At 47.3% G+C, this 18,977-nt stretch overlaps 1 protein-coding gene across 1 annotated transcript in view; it reads right to left on the minus strand.

The window, feature by feature from the left end:
• Positions 1-283: 283 nt before the first annotated feature.
• TRAPPC3 (trafficking protein particle complex subunit 3) overlaps positions 284-18,977 on the minus strand; it is a 31,900-nt gene continuing 13,206 nt past the window's right edge. Inside the window, exon 5 of the mRNA XM_061571273.1 lies at positions 284-2,541. Coding sequence (XP_061427257.1) covers positions 2,422-2,541 — 120 coding nt within the window. The 3' untranslated portion in view covers positions 284-2,421. The remainder of the gene's footprint in view (positions 2,542-18,977) is intronic.

The raw sequence follows: 18,977 nt of genomic DNA on the forward strand, positions 1-18,977 counted from the left end.
GCTGTCTCGGGTGTGGACCAATCAATTTCAAGGACAGTGCATACATTATCAGTTGTTTTTTTTGCATTCCGACCACAGGTATTGTGGTCAATGCAAACATGATTCCTTGTAAAAAAAAGGTGTCAGTTTTGTTGCCAGATAAAAGGGTAAAAAAACAATTATAATGAGTTTAAAGTTTTTATAATTAAAATCTTCCGAGTCTCAGTCAAGGGCTCCATCAAAAGCGCTGCAGTAACGTCACCGCATTGACCTTGTTAATAAACCACATGGGGGTGACGACTCAGTGACACCATGACACTTGACTTTACTTAATTTTTTCTCTCCAAACATACAGAAGGAACATAAAACTTCATGATCTTGCATTGGTGGCAACGGCTGTCGGACTCACCGTACTTGGAACTGTCGCTGGGAGAGTCGTCAGGGGATATCGCGACGAAATATTGTCGCGACAAACCAAACTTGTGTTCCGATATCCCCTGGAACGGGTCGCGAGCCCGATTCACTTGGCCGCAGCCAATCCGCTTCACGTTAAGAGCGTCACGTGGTCAGGAAATGTGTCGTCATAGTGCCACGAGGAGGCCAATAGGTTCCAGTGGACAGCAAGTCCTCGGAATACCCCATTATGAATGTTGAACTTCTTTCGCACCGTATGTAGCCAGCGGTGCAAATCAGCCAACCGTGCTTATTATTTCCATGACGCCAAGTGTAGTCCGTTTGCAGCTTGCAATGTTATTTGTATTTTTTACATTATAAAATATTGAAAGCAACACAAAAGGCAGAACAAAAAAACCCACTCAAAACATTAACCAAGGTTCGATTCCTGACCACAGCTAATATCAGCAGCGATATCCTAGTTGAACGGTGGGTCCTCTCCACATCAACCTACACTTATCAGTGTGCTAGTGAACAATTCAACAACCCCCACGACTGCACAGCATGGGGAGGCCTTCATCCAGCAGTGCACAAACACAGGCCTGCAATTTATTACTTTTCAATACACCGCCGCACAGAGCATATACGGGCATGTGCGCGTACTGCACTCGCATACACGCCTATTAATCAGAGTCAATTATTCGGTTACAATAATTTCTACTGTGGATGCACACTTCTTTACAAATGTAGACATTAATAGGCCGTACAAAATCACATTATAGTACCGTATTCACAATACAGTGCAGTACACACACAGCTAACATCCCCTGTATAGCCTTTAACGGAACCTTTGGGGCAAGGGCTGTTCACAAGCACCTACGAAGGCAGGCATGGTACACAAGCGGGTGGTGTGGCCAGCACCATGCCCCACTGCCTTTGCATAAAGGAACTTCTTTCGCATCGTACGTAGCCAACCGTGCTAATCGGAGGTGCGGGGGAAGCCCAATGCTTATGCTTACAAACCATACCAGGTACTCATTTAAGGCCGAGTCGACCTAGGGGAAGCCCAGGAACGGTTCAGATATACGCCAATGATGTTCGCCACGAAGCAGGAATCGAACTCTGGTCAACTGGCCCCGCAGCGCGCCAACGACTACGCTATCACTCATCGGCACACGCGCAGCACACAAAAGCCAACGCCGCTGTCAACGCAACAAATGCCTTTCAAGTTGCGTTTTCCACAAGGTCCAACTAGTTCCTAGAGCGTCTCATTGTAAGCGACCTTGACCGGTTATTTATTGCAATCAACAAGAATCGCCGCTGTAAAAGTCAATGCCGTACTATTTTACAAATCTGTACACACTTGCGATTGATGGGGTCAAAGGTGATCGGGTGTTGTTTGGTTAAATGTAATCATTCGCAGGAAGCGAGACTGACCGGTGGAAAATCTATGGCCCGAGTGATGACGCATGTATATAAACCACCAAGGATTTAACTTTAGGAATGGAATCTGATCATTTCACAAGATATAACCGCTGAAATAACCTACGTCATGTATGTTGAACATCTTTCGCACCGTACGTAGCCAAACGTGCTAATCGGAGGTGCGGTGTTATAACATGAAGGAAGATGCGACCAAGAAAATAAACGGGCTTTTATATTGTCGATATGATGAAAATAACTACCATAAATTAACAAATATAGACAAGCACCCAGTCATTGCCTTCAAGACATTACAGCTGTGATTTATGGACGAAAGTGACATCACAATGACATCACGACGCACCGGATCACCATGAAAAACAATCAACCACTTCCGAGACTTTGATGTCACGCAGTCGGTGACACAAGAGATTGTATGCATCGTATACCTACAAGATTCACAAGAGGAGATTTCATTTCTGGGGTGCACCTTACTCTAAAAAAAAAGAAACAGCATCCGTCAGTGTGAAGCCCCGTTAAATAATTGAGTCGCTCTCCCTCGCCGCCCTATACGGGCGCTTGTCACCCCCCGTGTGAGCAAAAGATCGCGGGCGGTGGCCAGGCCGGTTACTCCTCTCCCGCCGGAATGTTCTCCTCGATCCTCTTGAGGAACTTGAGGCGGATCTCCGTGCTGCCGTCGCCTTTGAGGGAGTCTTGAACGAACCGCACGTCCACCGCCATCTGCACCTTCAGTCGACACGAGCGGAGCAGGGCGACAGCGATGCAAGCTGCGAGTTGAGCTTCCCATCGACGAGTGCCGTCGCTGTTACGGCAAACGTCGCTTCGACAGCAAGAAAACTCTGGGGACCGATTCGTTTATTGACCCGGGAAAGCTTCATCGAGTCTCAAGGCTCTTTTTCACGAATGTATGTTGAACTTCTCTCGCAGCTACGTCGTCAACCGTGCTGTATGTATAACTTATTTCGTACCGTACGTAGCCAACCATGCTTATCAGAGGTGCGGGGGAAGGACAACAAACTAAACACAAAAAGCAGTTCTAAGGAAGTGAGATTTCAATCTACATTTAAAAGTGCATAGCTCCAGTGGCTTCCTCATATCTGTTGTATACTAACCCTTCTTCCATAATTGAGATTAATAATATTTGATGATTTTTATATATTATCTTTTTACTTGTTTTTTTAATGAGTGAAACACACCAAGCGCAGCAAACTGCAAAACACCAGGTGTTGTTAAGTAATGAACCGGAGGAGGGCTAGGATGGCAGAATTTACAACGTTGCTTCAAGGGAAGATAAGGCCTGATGAACGGGCACATGTCACCCGTGCAGGCGGCAGAGACAGTGGGAGTGTCAGCCAGACATAGTTAAGGCAAAAGCCCAATCATCCTGCATGGTTTTAAAGTAACGTCAAAATTCGAAATTCAACAACAGAGTAGGCTAAATTATCGATCCTCGCGCTCGCTCAAACTGGAGACCAGGCTGCGAGCTACATCAATGAACCATTGCCCATTTGCTAATCCAATACTGAATGTTAATATTACTGAAGTCAAAACGAATTCTATGACCTCAGCACATGGGCAAATAATAGGGCAGTGTCGACTCAAAGGCAATGGAAGAAAACAGAGGCGCCTTTGTCTAAATCACAACCACAGAAAGCCAGGAATCATCACTGATTGTGTGTTCAGGAATTCCGAGCTAGTTAGAACACGTGCACAGGGGGGGAGCTGATGTAAACAACCCTGCGCGTCTGGATGTGAGGGGGCCTTTGACCTGAAAGTAAGAATAACACTCCCAGAGCAGAAGGTTGGATGACCACAGTGAGACGAGAATAAGAGTGGTGTATATCTCTCAAGGAGGCAGACCCAGCTGAACAACAAGGCTGCGGGGTCACCAGAAGTTCGCATTCGCCTAGTTAAGACAAAAAGCTCAATTATTCTGTATTGCTATTAAAGTAACGTTAAAGTCGGAATTTAACAACAGGGTAGGCTAAAGTTATCGATATTCACACCCACTCCAATTAAACCAGGCCACAAGTTACGCCTACTGAACCATCACCATTATTAAGTCAATATGAAATGTTATTTCCATACTTCAATACTTTCTATACAATTCGACCCGAAGCATATGACAATCAGAACCTTCCTAAGTCAAAATTGAATCGCACCCAGACAGGAGCGAATAGTCAATATAAGGTTGAAGAGGGAAGGAAATCAAGAGCACGGCGAACTGCAAACGTAAGCAAAAAGCCGGGAACAACACCAGCCCAGCAACAGCGAGTGGGGCTTCGACAGGCCATAAAGTAGAATAATAACTCCCGGGGTCAGGGGACACAAGAAGAAGCAGGCAGACAAAAACCAGAACTGACTCCAAGGTTCAACCGCCCTCACCTACTCAGGGGTGACGGAAATTAATGAGGCCTTGAATTAACGGCAGGCAACAACAACGGCGAGCAGAGATAGGGTGGGGCAAAGACTGCGGGCTATGGAATGCAACTTCGTGTCAGTAAAGCCCTGACAAACAAGTTAAGTTAAAGACATCACAATACATAATATCGCACATAACATCAATGTTAACGCTATTCACCGTAAACTATATTCCGCTTATATAACCATCCAGGCACCAAGGAATACGAATTCCTAGGATCAAGAAACTTACCCCTTAACCTAAGATATCGGAAATAAATTAATAGTAATAAGTATATGCATGAAAAGACAAAAGTAAACTTATGGAAAAGCCAGGATAACGGGATGAATCACCACCAGGTCGAATATAAATACATAATAAAAAAAAAAACAATGTTAAACCCAGGGTCGGAGAGAAAGGGAGATCCCGGCCGTCTTTGTATCCCCGCAGCGCGGGATAGGAGTGTGTGTACGCTCGGGGAAACACCTACACTTGGGTCGGGAACCACGATGGGAAACGACAGACCTTAGGTTACATACAGAATCATAACTGTGAAATAGTAAGGGACAAATGTTAACTTAAAACTTTTAACCATTTCTTTGTGCGCCGGGTCGGAGAGAGTGTTGCCCCTCCCCCCAGGTTGTGCAACACGAACAAAGACGCCTATGAGACGATTTGTAACGTCTGTGTTTTGGGTTCATGAAGAAGGCCAGACAAGAGATAAATTGCACCCAGACAGAGAGACGACTTCGAGACAATTTGTAACATCTGGTTGTTTGCTCGTGGGTTTTATGGAGGGAGTTGACAACGGAATATACCGTCAGTGATGCACACAAGGACATACGGACACACACATGGACACACCTGCCTACGGACAGATCCTGACACAGCAAAAATCGGAAGCCCCGCCTTGTGGGCGGGATCCAGGGGGATTTTTCAGCATAAAGGAACGGATCCTGAACATTGGAAACCAGTGCGACGGGAGGGTCCACTCAGAAGCTCGACCGGGAGGGTCGACTCAGGAACGAGTGCGACCAGCGGGTTCACTCAGGAGCGCGACCGGGAGAGTCGGCTCAGGAGGAGTGCGACCAGTGGGTCCACTCAGGAGCGCGACCAGCGGGTCCACTCAGGAGTGCGACCAGAGAGTCGACTCAGGAGCGAGGGCGACCAGCGGGCCGACCCAGGAGCGAGCTCGACCGGGAGGGTCGACTCAGGAGCGAGCTGCGACCAGCGGGTCGGCTCGACTCATCTTCAGCTCGTCAATCTCTGCTGCCGCCGGAGATCTCCGCTGCCGCCGGTGGTGAGCGTCGCGACTTGGCGACGATCCAGCGCTGCACGCTACGAGCGAGTTGTGGGCGCCACCTACCGACCGGGTTCCGAACTGCGACAGCGTATCAACAGCCATCCGAGCCAATTCACCACGGTGACAGGGGAGCGCCTGATACGTATGACGCGCACCGCCCCCTCACCACACGACCACCAGGCGTCTGTTTGACATAAAGAATCGACTCCGAACACTGACTATTCAAGACAACTCTTACCACTCAAACACACTCGAACCCATAAGTCATCCGTGGCTGGGAAGGCATCACAACGAGACCGAGTGGTGGCCATCCGTCGTTTATAAGAGTATTCTTAATTTTTATCTTTAATATTTAGTGGGCTGTACTCTTAATCGCATAAATTCCCAACAGATCCATCAATACGAACTGATTCTTGGCACCTCCTTCCGCCGAGCCACGCTCACGTGGGGAGTGGTGGCCCACCGGATCCTTATCAGGTGATCTGGTCCCCAATTAGTAAACTTGGTATAAGATAACGATCTTCGGAAAAGGAGCACCGTCGCAGGCCCTTACTCCGAGCCGTTCTGAGATAACCTGCCGATGTATCTGTTGAGATTGGTGCCTTTAAGAATAATAACTGTTTTTGATTGTGTTTTTTTTTATCGCCGTATAATCTTTCAAGTATCTTTCAGTCATAATCGCCGCACGTACTCGCATCCTCTACAGAATATTCAACTGTCCCGTGACCCAAGGTGTTAACAACGTGATAAGGGTTGCGTATGATCAATAAGGAGTGCGGTACTGCGTGAACAATATTGAGTATAATCATTCATTAACGTTAAGGTTTTCTTAGCATAGTATTTGCATGTTTTAACGACTCTCTCTCTCACTAACAACCATCGCGTTATGCGGGATCCATGTGCAGTTGTCAAAGTGAAATCAGACAATCGTTGATGATACTGTATTGATGCCGTATTGACGTTCCGGGATTGAGAGTTCAGCATACTATATCATAGTTAAGGTTGAATTAGTAATAAATTGATCAATACAGAAGTGGTTGTGTGATTCTTTCCTGAAATCTATGCATAAGATCTGCTTCTGCGTTGAGATTTGAACTTGGTGACCTTAATAAACACACTAATACATACTCAGTAAATGTTAAAGCGATAACGGGGTGAACCGGGGTCTGGTTATCATAACGACTTGCGTTATCATAATTACACCCACTCGCATAATTAATACGATTACCTCTCGAATTGGCATAATTAAAATGTGCGTAATTACATAAATTAACATATTTCCGGATAATTACACATTTGGCCAAATTTCATTTAATTATTATTATTTCCACTGAATATCCATAACCCACATATACAACATAATAATTTCACCCACGCACGCATACAACATAACAAATTTTCATACCCAACATATACAACATAATGGGGGCTCGTCCGGGATCTCTCGCAGACAGTTATGCATGAATTCAGGAACGAATCACTGATGTGTTAATCAAAGTGTTGTGAACTAACGTTGCCTTGTGATTGTAAACGGGGGTATACAAACAAAACGCGCTCTGAAGGGAAATACCAGAGTAGCAGAGTATAACAAAGACAGCTGGGCTGAGATTATTTGCTCGAGTTGAACTGACGCATCCTGTGATACAATTGTTTATATGTGCTCTGAAAGGGAATTCTAGAGTAACTCACGACGCACATGAGATGTTAGAATTAAGATACACTCTTAAGTCTATTAACCACACTACATAATAGAGATGGCACAGGATCCACAACATTCTGAGTTTGACACACCAACGCATAACACTGATACAGAGTGGACCTCTGAGGAGGAGATGGAATCTATGGAAAAACAATATCGGGAATTTGTGTTAAAACGTACTGGACGGACTGCTAGCCAGCAGACGGAGCAGAGAGATATATGGGAGGGGAGCCATACAGAAGATGTTAAGGCCCATAGAAGGAAACTACTTAAGGACGTGATGAAATGTGGCAAAGCCAAACGTGACGTAAAAATTGCAGAAATAGCGAGGGTAGACTCGTATCTCATCGCACAGACAGACAGAGAAAGATTATGGAATGAGGAAAAATTTGAAAGGGAGAGACAAGAGAAACTGTCCTTAATGGTGCAGGTAGAGCGTCTGCACGCCCTCGTGAGAGAGAAAGAATCCGCACTAAATGCACCAGTGAAACACCCAGACGTTGATACACAGAACACATACGGGAGTAACAATTTACCACACTCCGAGCCACGGGGACGTAGCCCAGGGCCAGATTCCACAATGAGTGTGGCTACTATGCAAAGCAATTTTGATAAAGTAACACCCTCGCAAATCGAGGAGAGAGAAGAGGAAATAATAATACAAACGGGAAAACATGAGGCCGACCACCCCAACGTTAGAGAGAGACAAATAATTAACCCTAAGTCATCAGGATACACTGTAATGATAGAGCGGGAAAGGGCGGAGCTGGTGCAAGACGGGAAACATGACATAAACAGAACACCAGGCAGACGCACGCTACGCAAGTATGACCGACATGATGCAGATGACAGAGACAGCTCACCAGAGAAACGCACCTCGCACAAACACGACCAACACGACACACGTAACAAGAGCTCACCAGAGAGACGCACATCACACAAGCATGAGCCATGGGATAAGCAGAAATCACCGAGCCAAGTTGACCCACGTAACAGGTGCAAAAGGCACTACAAAAGTTATGTTAAGCAGAGCCACCGTGATGGTGACGGCTCATCTGACACTGACTCCTCTGACAATGACCAACACGACATGGGTACCAGAGAGAGCTCACCAGAGGGACGCATGACATGTAAAAATCACCCACGCAAAACCACCCGCACCAAAAATCACAGAGACAGGAATCCCGATAACCATGAAGCACGAGACAAACATAAATTCAACACCTCACCTAGCAGGCACCACACACGTAGTAGGCAGCATGAAGGTCGAGGACAAAAACACTCACCACATAGACACCGCTCAAGGAGATCACGCACACCAACCCACAAGCACGAATCACAAGACCCACATAAGGAAAACAAGAGACACAAGCAACGGGACAGATACGAATCCTCGGACAGAGGGAGATCACGACACAGACACGGGACACATGACAACAGTGATAGTGGAGACAAGGGTAGCTCAAGGGAGCACTCCTCAGGAACCGACACCACTGATGACGAACAACACACTTTTAACAGTAAGACACTAAAACTAATGGACAAAGCACTCGTGAGAATTCCCTATTTCGATCCACATAACAAAAACAGGGATATCCACACTCACATAACTACAGTAGAACAGGAGGCTAAGATCCGGGGTCTGGGTAAATCAGCAGAAAAGGCATGTTTATTATCAAGGAGCCTACATGAACCCGCCAGACCATGGGTAGCCTCCCTGCCAAATAGGGTGAAGAGTGACTTTAAACAATTGAGCCGAGCAGTAGTTAAGAGATTTGGGGAATACTCCACACTATCCGAAGGATTGAACGCGGCAAAGTTGATGACCCAGCGTGTAGACGAAGACCCACGAGATTATCTCCTACGCCTTAAGAAAGCATATTACGCAGGGGACGTGGACAATGCCCAGGGAGATAAGACAGTCTTAAAAGTGATGTTCTTCCAATCATTGAGACCTGAAATAGTGAGAATAGTAGGAATGATGTTGGACCCCGAGACTGCCTCCCTACGCCAGATTGAAAGCAAGGCCCACACGGCCTGGGTGAACGGACGGAAAACCACTGGCATAGCCAAAACCCACATCGTCACCAGAGATAAAGAATGCCTCGATCTGGAGGGAAGCGAATCTCCAAGGAATAATATTAGCGCCACACGGGGTAGACATGAATTCCCCCAGGAGAGGGCGCCTAACCCAATAGAATCGACACCCGTCCACAACACGCTGAATAACGTTCCACGTGGGGGGAGGAACGAGGCCAGAGGAACTTGGCACCCACAGCCGCCACCACCATGGAATTCAGAAGAGGGCGGAGGCTGGAATTATGGACGAGGAAGAGAGAGTGACGGGCCACACCTACCCCGCGGAGGCCGACGCCCACCAAACCAGTCACCATATCGTCCCCTACTGCCGCCTCCACCAGCAATAGAGCATAGACCGCCGTTAGCTAACAGGAATCGATATGCTCACCACATTAGGATGGAAAAAGAGCTCCTAGGGAGTATGAAGACTTCCATGCAAGTAGCGAAGGGAAGAATACCAACTATACCCACACAGGAGGAGGGCACACCCAGAGCAAAGGTAGCCCAAGTGAACGTAGAGAAGACAAGAAGCCTCGAAGCAATCACCGAAGTGGTACCAGAAGGAAAAGGGTACCATCTGGGGGAATTGATTCCCGTAGGACCAGTCGGACGAGTCCACGTGGAAGTAATACTGCAAGACACCCTGACCAGCCAAGGCCTTTGTGATACTGGAGCAGAAATATCCATGATATCCAGAGAATTATTTGACGAACTCCAGACTGCCCTCCAGAGGAAGAATGAAACACTACAAGTGATGCCAAGTAAACTTACCTACTCAGGATGTGAAGGGACCCACATGCGACCATTGGGCAAAGTTATGACGAAGTTGACGTTCAACAAAATCAACATGAACCATCCCCTATATGTCATACAATACCCAGGAAAAGAACTGATTATTGGGATCGAACTACTGAATCGCCTGAAACCCATTATGAACCTTGAATCCCGACAAATTTGGGCACAGTCAATGCCGGAGCAACAAAGGGACTCAGAAGATGAAGACGTTATGAGAGACTCCACGGGAATCCAAGTGATAACACAAGAGCTCGACGACCTATCAACGACAATCAGGAACGAAGACGAGCTCCCAGCAGGAATTCGAATCACTCAGCTAATGACTAACAGACTGAGAGAAGACCGAAAGGAAGCCGACTTAGAGTCAGTATCACCAAATGACCGTCCCCTCATGGAGTATACACCGCCCCCTGGAGGCCAAACCGACGAACTGCAAACTGATGAAGGAGAACACAAGGGCAAGAGCGTATTACCCTCGGATGAAGCCAAGGCAACTCAACCGATAGTAACGCAAAAGGAACTTTCAACTGAGCCGCCCGAAACCACGAAGGCCCTAGATCCAAACCAAGAGAAAGGAGTCCTTACAATAGAAGAACAAATAGAACAACAAATTGAAGCAGCAGACGCCCTAGAGAGCGACACTCAACGAGACGAGCTACGACAACTGCTCCAAAAATACAACTCCCTGTTCTCCAAAGACTCCTATGATTGTGGCAAAACCGACCTACATGTGGTATCCATTCCCACACTGGAGGGAGCACCAGCGGTATACGTGAAGCAATACAAGATTCCACTGGCCGCCTATGAATCGATCCAAGAAACCCTAGAGAACCTACTCAAAAAGAACATAATCCGGGAATGCAACTCGACCTACAACTCACCCATTTGGCCAGTACTAAAACCCACGGGAAAATGGAGACTCACGATCGACTACCGACAACTCAATAAAACAGTTCCCCTATCTCGATGGCCAATGGCAGAAATCGACCACGGTCTCAACCAAATAAAAGGTGCAAAGGTACTCACCACAATGGACCTAGCAAATGGCTTCTGGACCATGCCAGTAAAAGAAACCGATCAATACAAGTTGGCCTTCACCTTCAACGGAATACAGTATACTTGGAATCGCTGCCCGTTCGGATACTCGAACTCACCTGCAGACTTCAACATATTCCTCCACAAGGCGATGGGCGACGCAAAAGAGCGAGGCACCATCGTCTACGTCGACGACATACTAGTCAAGGACTCCTCATGGGAAGAACACCTCGAGAGCCTCCAGCATACCCTCGAGCAGTTAAAGGAAGCAGGCGCAAAGATTTCAATACAAAAAGGACAGTGGGCACGCAAAAGGGTGGACTACCTCGGGCTCCAGGTCGGCACTGAGGGAATGTTACCCCAAACCAAAAGACTTGAAGCCCTCCTCGCACTCAAATCGCCCACCACAGTCACGACCCTTCGGAGCTTCTTAGGGATTTGCAACTACCTTCGACAGTTCGTGGACGACTACGCAGGAATCGTTCGACCCTTAGTCAAACTACTGCAAAAAGACGAACCATGGGAGTGGGGACAGGAACAGGAAGCCGCAGAAAAAGAATTAAAACGACAGATCACAGAGGCATCCTGCCTAGCATACCCAGAGAAAGGGAAAGAATACTACCTGGAGACCGCATACTCAGATCATAGTATCAGCTCGGTACTGTACCAGAGACAGGAAGCCGAGAAACGAGTTATTGCCTATGCCAGCAAAGCCCTCCGGGGAGTGGAGATGAAGTTCTCCGAGTGTGAGAAGGCGATATTTGGAAACATCTGGGCCATACAACATTTTCGGAACTTGTTGAACGGAGAGAGGATCATCCTGGAAACGAATCATGAATCCTTGGCATACCTCAACAGTAAGAAGATTCGAGAGGGCCGCGTAACCAGCAGCCGAATAGCCAGCTGGGCACTGACACTCCAAGGCCTACCAATCACAGTGAAATACGCAAAGAACAAGAAAAGTCCAATGGCCCAAGGTCTTGCCGATTTACATGATTGTACCTTTGACAGCATGGAAGCAGAGGACGAAAAGATACCTCCGGAGGACAACAGGTACCTGCCCTTCAGGAAGGAGACATGTGCCGACCTACCAGTGGTATACATCGATGGATGCTCCAAGATGAAGGAGAACAAGCTTCACGCTGGGTCAGGAGTCATTTGGGAAACTGGCCCACTCGCAGGGATTCAAGAGGGATTTCAGCTGGGACCAAAGTCAAACCAGTATGCAGAGTTGGTCGGGGTACACATCGCTGTCCAGATGGCATCCGATAACCAAATACGGACCATGGTGGTGTGCACTGATTCCAACTACGTACAGCACAGCTTCCTGCACCACCTACCCATATGGAAAAAAAACGAGATGAAGAACCATAGGAATAAACCAATTCGCCATCGAGAACTATTCGAGGCCATAGATAAGATGGTTCAGAACAAGGATATGAAGATATTTTGGAAGAAAGTCAAAGGACACTCCAAGATACCTGGTCAAGAGAAAACTGGGAACGACCAAGCAGATGCTATAGCAAAAGTGGGAAGCCTGGAAGGCACCCCGTGGAAGCTAGAAGACCAAACCGACAGAGACGGACAACAAGAGTCGACGAACCAAGACATCGCCGTGATAGGACTGGTCACAAGAAGTGGGAAGAACCCGGCAGAAGCTGGAACCAGAGCCCAATTGAACAGTGCCCAGCCTTCCGAAGACCTGATCAGAATGCAACAAGAGGACGAAACACTAAAGACACTCGCCGATCATATCCAAGATCCAGCAGGAAAACCAATCACTACTGACAACTTGAATGACAACAAAGAGCTCGAGATCATGCATAGCCAAATCAAAAGGTTCTCAATGCGAAAAGGGCTACTGGTATACACAAACGAAAAAGACGGTCGACCTAGATGGGTAGTCCCCTCTCAATATCGAGAAATAATGTTACAACACGCCCACAATGAACCGTGTAGCGGCCACCGATGCGAGGTGAATACGGGACAGATGCTGCGACAGGTGGCCTACTGGCCAAAAATGGGGGTAGACATACACAAACATGTGTCCAACTGTCTCGTGTGTTGTAAGTACCAGCCAACGACCTCACAGCATAGGGCACCCCTACAGAGGAGGGGAGCAGATTATCCTTGGTCCAACCTACAAATCGACTGGATAGGACCTGTCAACCGATCAACCAAAGGGAACAAGTACATGCTAACTGTGACCTGTGCATTCTCTAAATGGACAGAGTGTCTACCAGCACCCAACAACACCGCGGAAACAACCGCTATACTACTGATTAACCAAATATTCAGTAGATGGGGCCTACCGTCAACGATCGATTCAGACAAAGGAAGCCACTTCACAGCCGAGGTCATCACAGAAGTGTGGAAGATGTTGGGAGTAAAAAGACAATTACATGTCGCATACCATCCACAATCCTCAGGACAGGTGGAAAGAGCCAACAGGACCATCGTGAGCCTCCTAAAGAAATATGTGTCTACCACGGGCCGCGACTGGGATACGAAACTACCCCTAGTCTTGATGGCCATGCGAGCCACACCCAACCGAGCTACAGGCAGGACACCCTTCGAGATCATGACAGGGAGGCTAATGACCCTCCCAGTACACCTGTTATATGTCCCAGCGGAGGACGAGACCCCGACGGCAATGACGCCAACTGAATACCTGACGGGACTCAATAGTCACCTACAGAGCACATTCGCTATGGTCAGGGACCAGTTGCAAGTAGAGGCTCAGGGGAGCAAAGCATACTATGACCAAAAAGCCAGCCACGCAGAATACCAGCTAGGAGACCAGGTGTGGTACCTCAATTACGAGAAAAGGAAACAGAAGTGCAGGAAATTCCTGCCCTCCTGGACAGGACCACACGAGGTGGTTGACAAAATGTCCCCAGTCGTATATCAGCTAAAAATCACAAAGACAGGAAGAGAGCAGCAATACAAGTGGGTGCACATCAACCAAATCAAACCGTACCCTGTGCTGGTGGAGCGAGATGAGGAATAAAGGTGGAAAAGGGGGGGGACTAAACTAATGGGCTTATCACACTACAATAATATGTAACATGTTTTCCAGGGAATGGCAGCCCTCCTGCTCACGCTCCTGCTAACGTACCTTGTCAAGCTAGAAGGGAGCCAAGAGCTGATCAAGCCAGGACCAGAATCCGGGGTGATGCTGAGAGACTCCTCCAGCTTCCTAGTAACCGAAACGAAAATAGTAACCCAACAAGTCTATGTCTCCTTGGAACCTGCCTTGGTGGTAAAGAAGCACTTCGGGAAGTTACCACCCCAAGCCACCCAAGCAACCCGAATATGGTATTATGACTTCCTAAGATATAGTGAACAGAATATCGGAACGATCCTGAAGCAATTACAAAGAACCATGATACTTCCCCCCACCACTGTCAACCTAACACGTTCCAAGAGGTCTATCGGCCTGGGAGGGGTCTTTGGAATACTATCCGGTTTTAGCTCCTTAATCACACTAGGAGTATCCATATCCAACGCCGTAAAGATTGGACACCTCACGCAAGGTATCGAGAATTTACAGCTCGATATGCATCAGATCCATCAGCAAATACAACACCAACAAAAGAATCTGGTCGAAATGGGATCCACCCTCCGAGACACCGTGGTTCTCGTAAACCTACATTCTATCATGATTAACTTAACATTCCAAGAATTGAGTTCTGCAATCCGAGGTCTATACGAAGAAGAGAGTATTCGAGAGCCAATTCAGTGGGTGATCCAAGACTTGTTGCGTAGCATCAGCGGCAGCGTCAGTGATCTTATACAAGGACAAATTCCGTCATATCTGGTAACTCCAACACTGATAAAAGATGTGCTACAAGCAGCATCCCCGGAAACAATCAGTCCAACTCAAGTACAAATTGCCTTCAACATGGGTACAGCCACACCCATACATGTGGACCCCCAAACTAGACAGCTGGCGTTTTTGCTAAATTTACCCCTGGTTAAACCCGGAAATGTATTCCGATTGCGGACAGTATTGAACGTGGGTACATGGAATAACGACATTTACTCCAAGATGGAAACTCCCTTAGTGGTGGCCTACCAGGAAGAAGGCCCCCTTAAGTACCTGGTGCCTGACCTAAACCTGTGTCAAATAATGAAAGAGGTTCATTGGCTCTGCCCAGGGGAACCATTTCTGACCAATACAGCAGAACTAATGTGTGGTCTGTCAAACCTAAGCTCCAAGGAAACTTGCAAGTTTAAGCTAAGTAAACCCAAAGAAAGAACCGGAACAGTGGCCATGATAGCTAATGCCCAGTGGTTGATTAGCACCCCTCTAGACACGGCAATTGTTTCCACCGATCAACACTCCATAACCATGGAAGTTCCGATTCCAAGCCACGTCGCACTGGTCACAATACCAAGAGGAACATTCGTACGCATAGGGGACAAGGTATTATATAACCTAGACAAAAGCCTACACCAAGCGGAGGTAGAAATCGTAGACACATTCCGAGGCCACAAGTTTGAGATAAGCAGCACTCTGTCCAACTTGTTGAACAGTAAAGAATTCCATATGGTGAAATTATCCCTCAGCGAATCAGAGATTAACATAACAGATCTTACTTGGGCGACCGAAGTGGCTGGATATCAGCGAAATCAACAGATGGGGATGGGAATCACAGGGGCAACAGGGATGATCATACTAGTCCTGGCTATTCTAACCTTAACATACCGTGTGGCCAAAATGAATGCCGAACTTAAAAGACTAATCGCAGGCACAAGCCACATACCATTCGAGCCCAGGAACAGGGATAGAGCCAAGGCCTGATGATGCCACCCAAGAATAACCGTAGAGACTATCTTTTTAACGATATCTCCTATAACATGTAGTCAATAGAATAACGTTCCCTCCCTTATCGTTTTACCTTCCTTTAGAATTTTTTTTTTCTCTCTTGTCACATATAACCTGTTAAGTTGTGACACGTACGCGCGCGTTGTAAGGAATAGCAGCAAAACTTGAGGACAATCGATGGTTCATGATGGAAGAAGGGTATACATATTTTTAAAAATAACCCGTGGCCATTTGACCACTGGTCATTTTTAAAAGGGCGGAATGTTGTATACTAACCCTTCTTCCATAATTGAGATTAATAATATTTGATGATTTTTATATATTATCTTTTTACTTGTTTTTTTAATGAGTGAAACACACCAAGCGCAGCAAACTGCAAAACACCAGGTGTTGTTAAGTAATGAACCGGAGGAGGGCTAGGATGGCAGAATTTACAACGTTGCTTCAAGGGAAGATAAGGCCTGATGAACGGGCACATGTCACCCGTGCAGGCGGCAGAGACAGTGGGAGTGTCAGCCAGACATAGTTAAGGCAAAAGCCCAATCATCCTGCATGGTTTTAAAGTAACGTCAAAATTCGAAATTCAACAACAGAGTAGGCTAAATTATCGATCCTCGCGCTCGCTCAAACTGGAGACCAGGCTGCGAGCTACATCAATGAACCATTGCCCATTTGCTAATCCAATACTGAATGTTAATATTACTGAAGTCAAAACGAATTCTATGACCTCAGCACATGGGCAAATAATAGGGCAGTGTCGACTCAAAGGCAATGGAAGAAAACAGAGGCGCCTTTGTCTAAATCACAACCACAGAAAGCCAGGAATCATCACTGATTGTGTGTTCAGGAATTCCGAGCTAGTTAGAACACGTGCACAGGGGGGGAGCTGATGTAAACAACCCTGCGCGTCTGGATGTGAGGGGGCCTTTGACCTGAAAGTAAGAATAACACTCCCAGAGCAGAAGGTTGGATGACCACAGTGAGACGAGAATAAGAGTGGTGTATATCTCTCAAGGAGGCAGACCCAGCTGAACAACAAGGCTGCGGGGTCACCAGAAGTTCGCATTCGCCTAGTTAAGACAAAAAGCTCAATTATTCTGTATTGCTATTAAAGTAACGTTAAAGTCGGAATTTAACAACAGGGTAGGCTAAAGTTATCGATATTCACACCCACTCCAATTAAACCAGGCCACAAGTTACGCCTACTGAACCATCACCATTATTAAGTCAATATGAAATGTTATTTCCATACTTCAATACTTTCTATACAATTCGACCCGAAGCATATGACAATCAGAACCTTCCTAAGTCAAAATTGAATCGCACCCAGACAGGAGCGAATAGTCAATATAAGGTTGAAGAGGGAAGGAAATCAAGAGCACGGCGAACTGCAAACGTAAGCAAAAAGCCGGGAACAACACCAGCCCAGCAACAGCGAGTGGGGCTTCGACAGGCCATAAAGTAGAATAATAACTCCCGGGGTCAGGGGACACAAGAAGAAGCAGGCAGACAAAAACCAGAACTGACTCCAAGGTTCAACCGCCCTCACCTACTCAGGGGTGACGGAAATTAATGAGGCCTTGAATTAACGGCAGGCAACAACAACGGCGAGCAGAGATAGGGTGGGGCAAAGACTGCGGGCTATGGAATGCAACTTCGTGTCAGTAAAGCCCTGACAAACAAGTTAAGTTAAAGACATCACAATACATAATATCGCACATAACATCAATGTTAACGCTATTCACCGTAAACTATATTCCGCTTATATAACCATCCAGGCACCAAGGAATACGAATTCCTAGGATCAAGAAACTTACCCCTTAACCTAAGATATCGGAAATAAATTAATAGTAATAAGTATATGCATGAAAGACAAAAGTTAAACTTATGGAAAAGCCAGGATAACGGGATGAATCACCACCAGGTCGAATATAAATACATAATAAAAAAAAAACAATGTTAAACCCAGGGTCGGAGAGAAAGGGAGATCCCGGCCGTCTTTGTATCCCCGCAGCGCGGGATAGGAGTGTGTGTACGCTCGGGGAAACACCTACACTTGGGTCGGGAACCACGATGGGAAACGACAGACCTTAGGTTACATACAGAATCATAACTGTGAAATAGTAAGGGACAAATGTTAACTTAAAACTTTTAACCATTTCTTTGTGCGCCGGGTCGGAGAGAGTGTTGCCCCTCCCCCCAGGTTGTGCAACACGAACAAAGACGCCTATGAGACGATTTGTAACGTCTGTGTTTTGGGTTCATGAAGAAGGCCAGACAAGAGATAAATTGCACCCAGACAGAGAGACGACTTCGAGACAATTTGTAACATCTGGTTGTTTGCTCGTGGGTTTTATGGAGGGAGTTGACAACGGAATATACCGTCAGTGATGCACACAAGGACATACGGACACACACATGGACACACCTGCCTACGGACAGATCCTGACACAGCAAAAATCGGAAGCCCCGCCTTGTGGGCGGGATCCAGGGGGATTTTTCAGCATAAAGGAACGGATCCTGAACATTGGAAACCAGTGCGACGGGAGGGTCCACTCAGAAGCTCGACCGGGAGGGTCGACTCAGGAACGAGTGCGACCAGCGGGTTCACTCAGGAGCGCGACCGGGAGAGTCGGCTCAGGAGGAGTGCGACCAGTGGGTCCACTCAGGAGCGCGACCAGCGGGTCCACTCAGGAGTGCGACCAGAGAGTCGACTCAGGAGCGAGGGCGACCAGCGGGCCGACCCAGGAGCGAGCTCGACCGGGAGGGTCGACTCAGGAGCGAGCTGCGACCAGCGGGTCGGCTCGACTCATCTTCAGCTCGTCAATCTCTGCTGCCGCCGGAGATCTCCGCTGCCGCCGGTGGTGAGCGTCGCGACTTGGCGACGATCCAGCGCTGCACGCTACGAGCGAGTTGTGGGCGCCACCTACCGACCGGGTTCCGAACTGCGACAGCGTATCAACAGCCATCCGAGCCAATTCACCACGGTGACAGGGGAGCGCCTGATACGTATGACGCG

The sequence above is a fragment of the Lethenteron reissneri genome, chromosome 6, assembly GCF_015708825.2.
Source record: "Lethenteron reissneri isolate LAM-NWPU_2019-01 chromosome 6, ASM1570882v1, whole genome shotgun sequence".
In the NCBI taxonomy this organism is placed as follows: Eukaryota; Metazoa; Chordata; class Hyperoartia; order Petromyzontiformes; family Petromyzontidae; genus Lethenteron; species Lethenteron reissneri.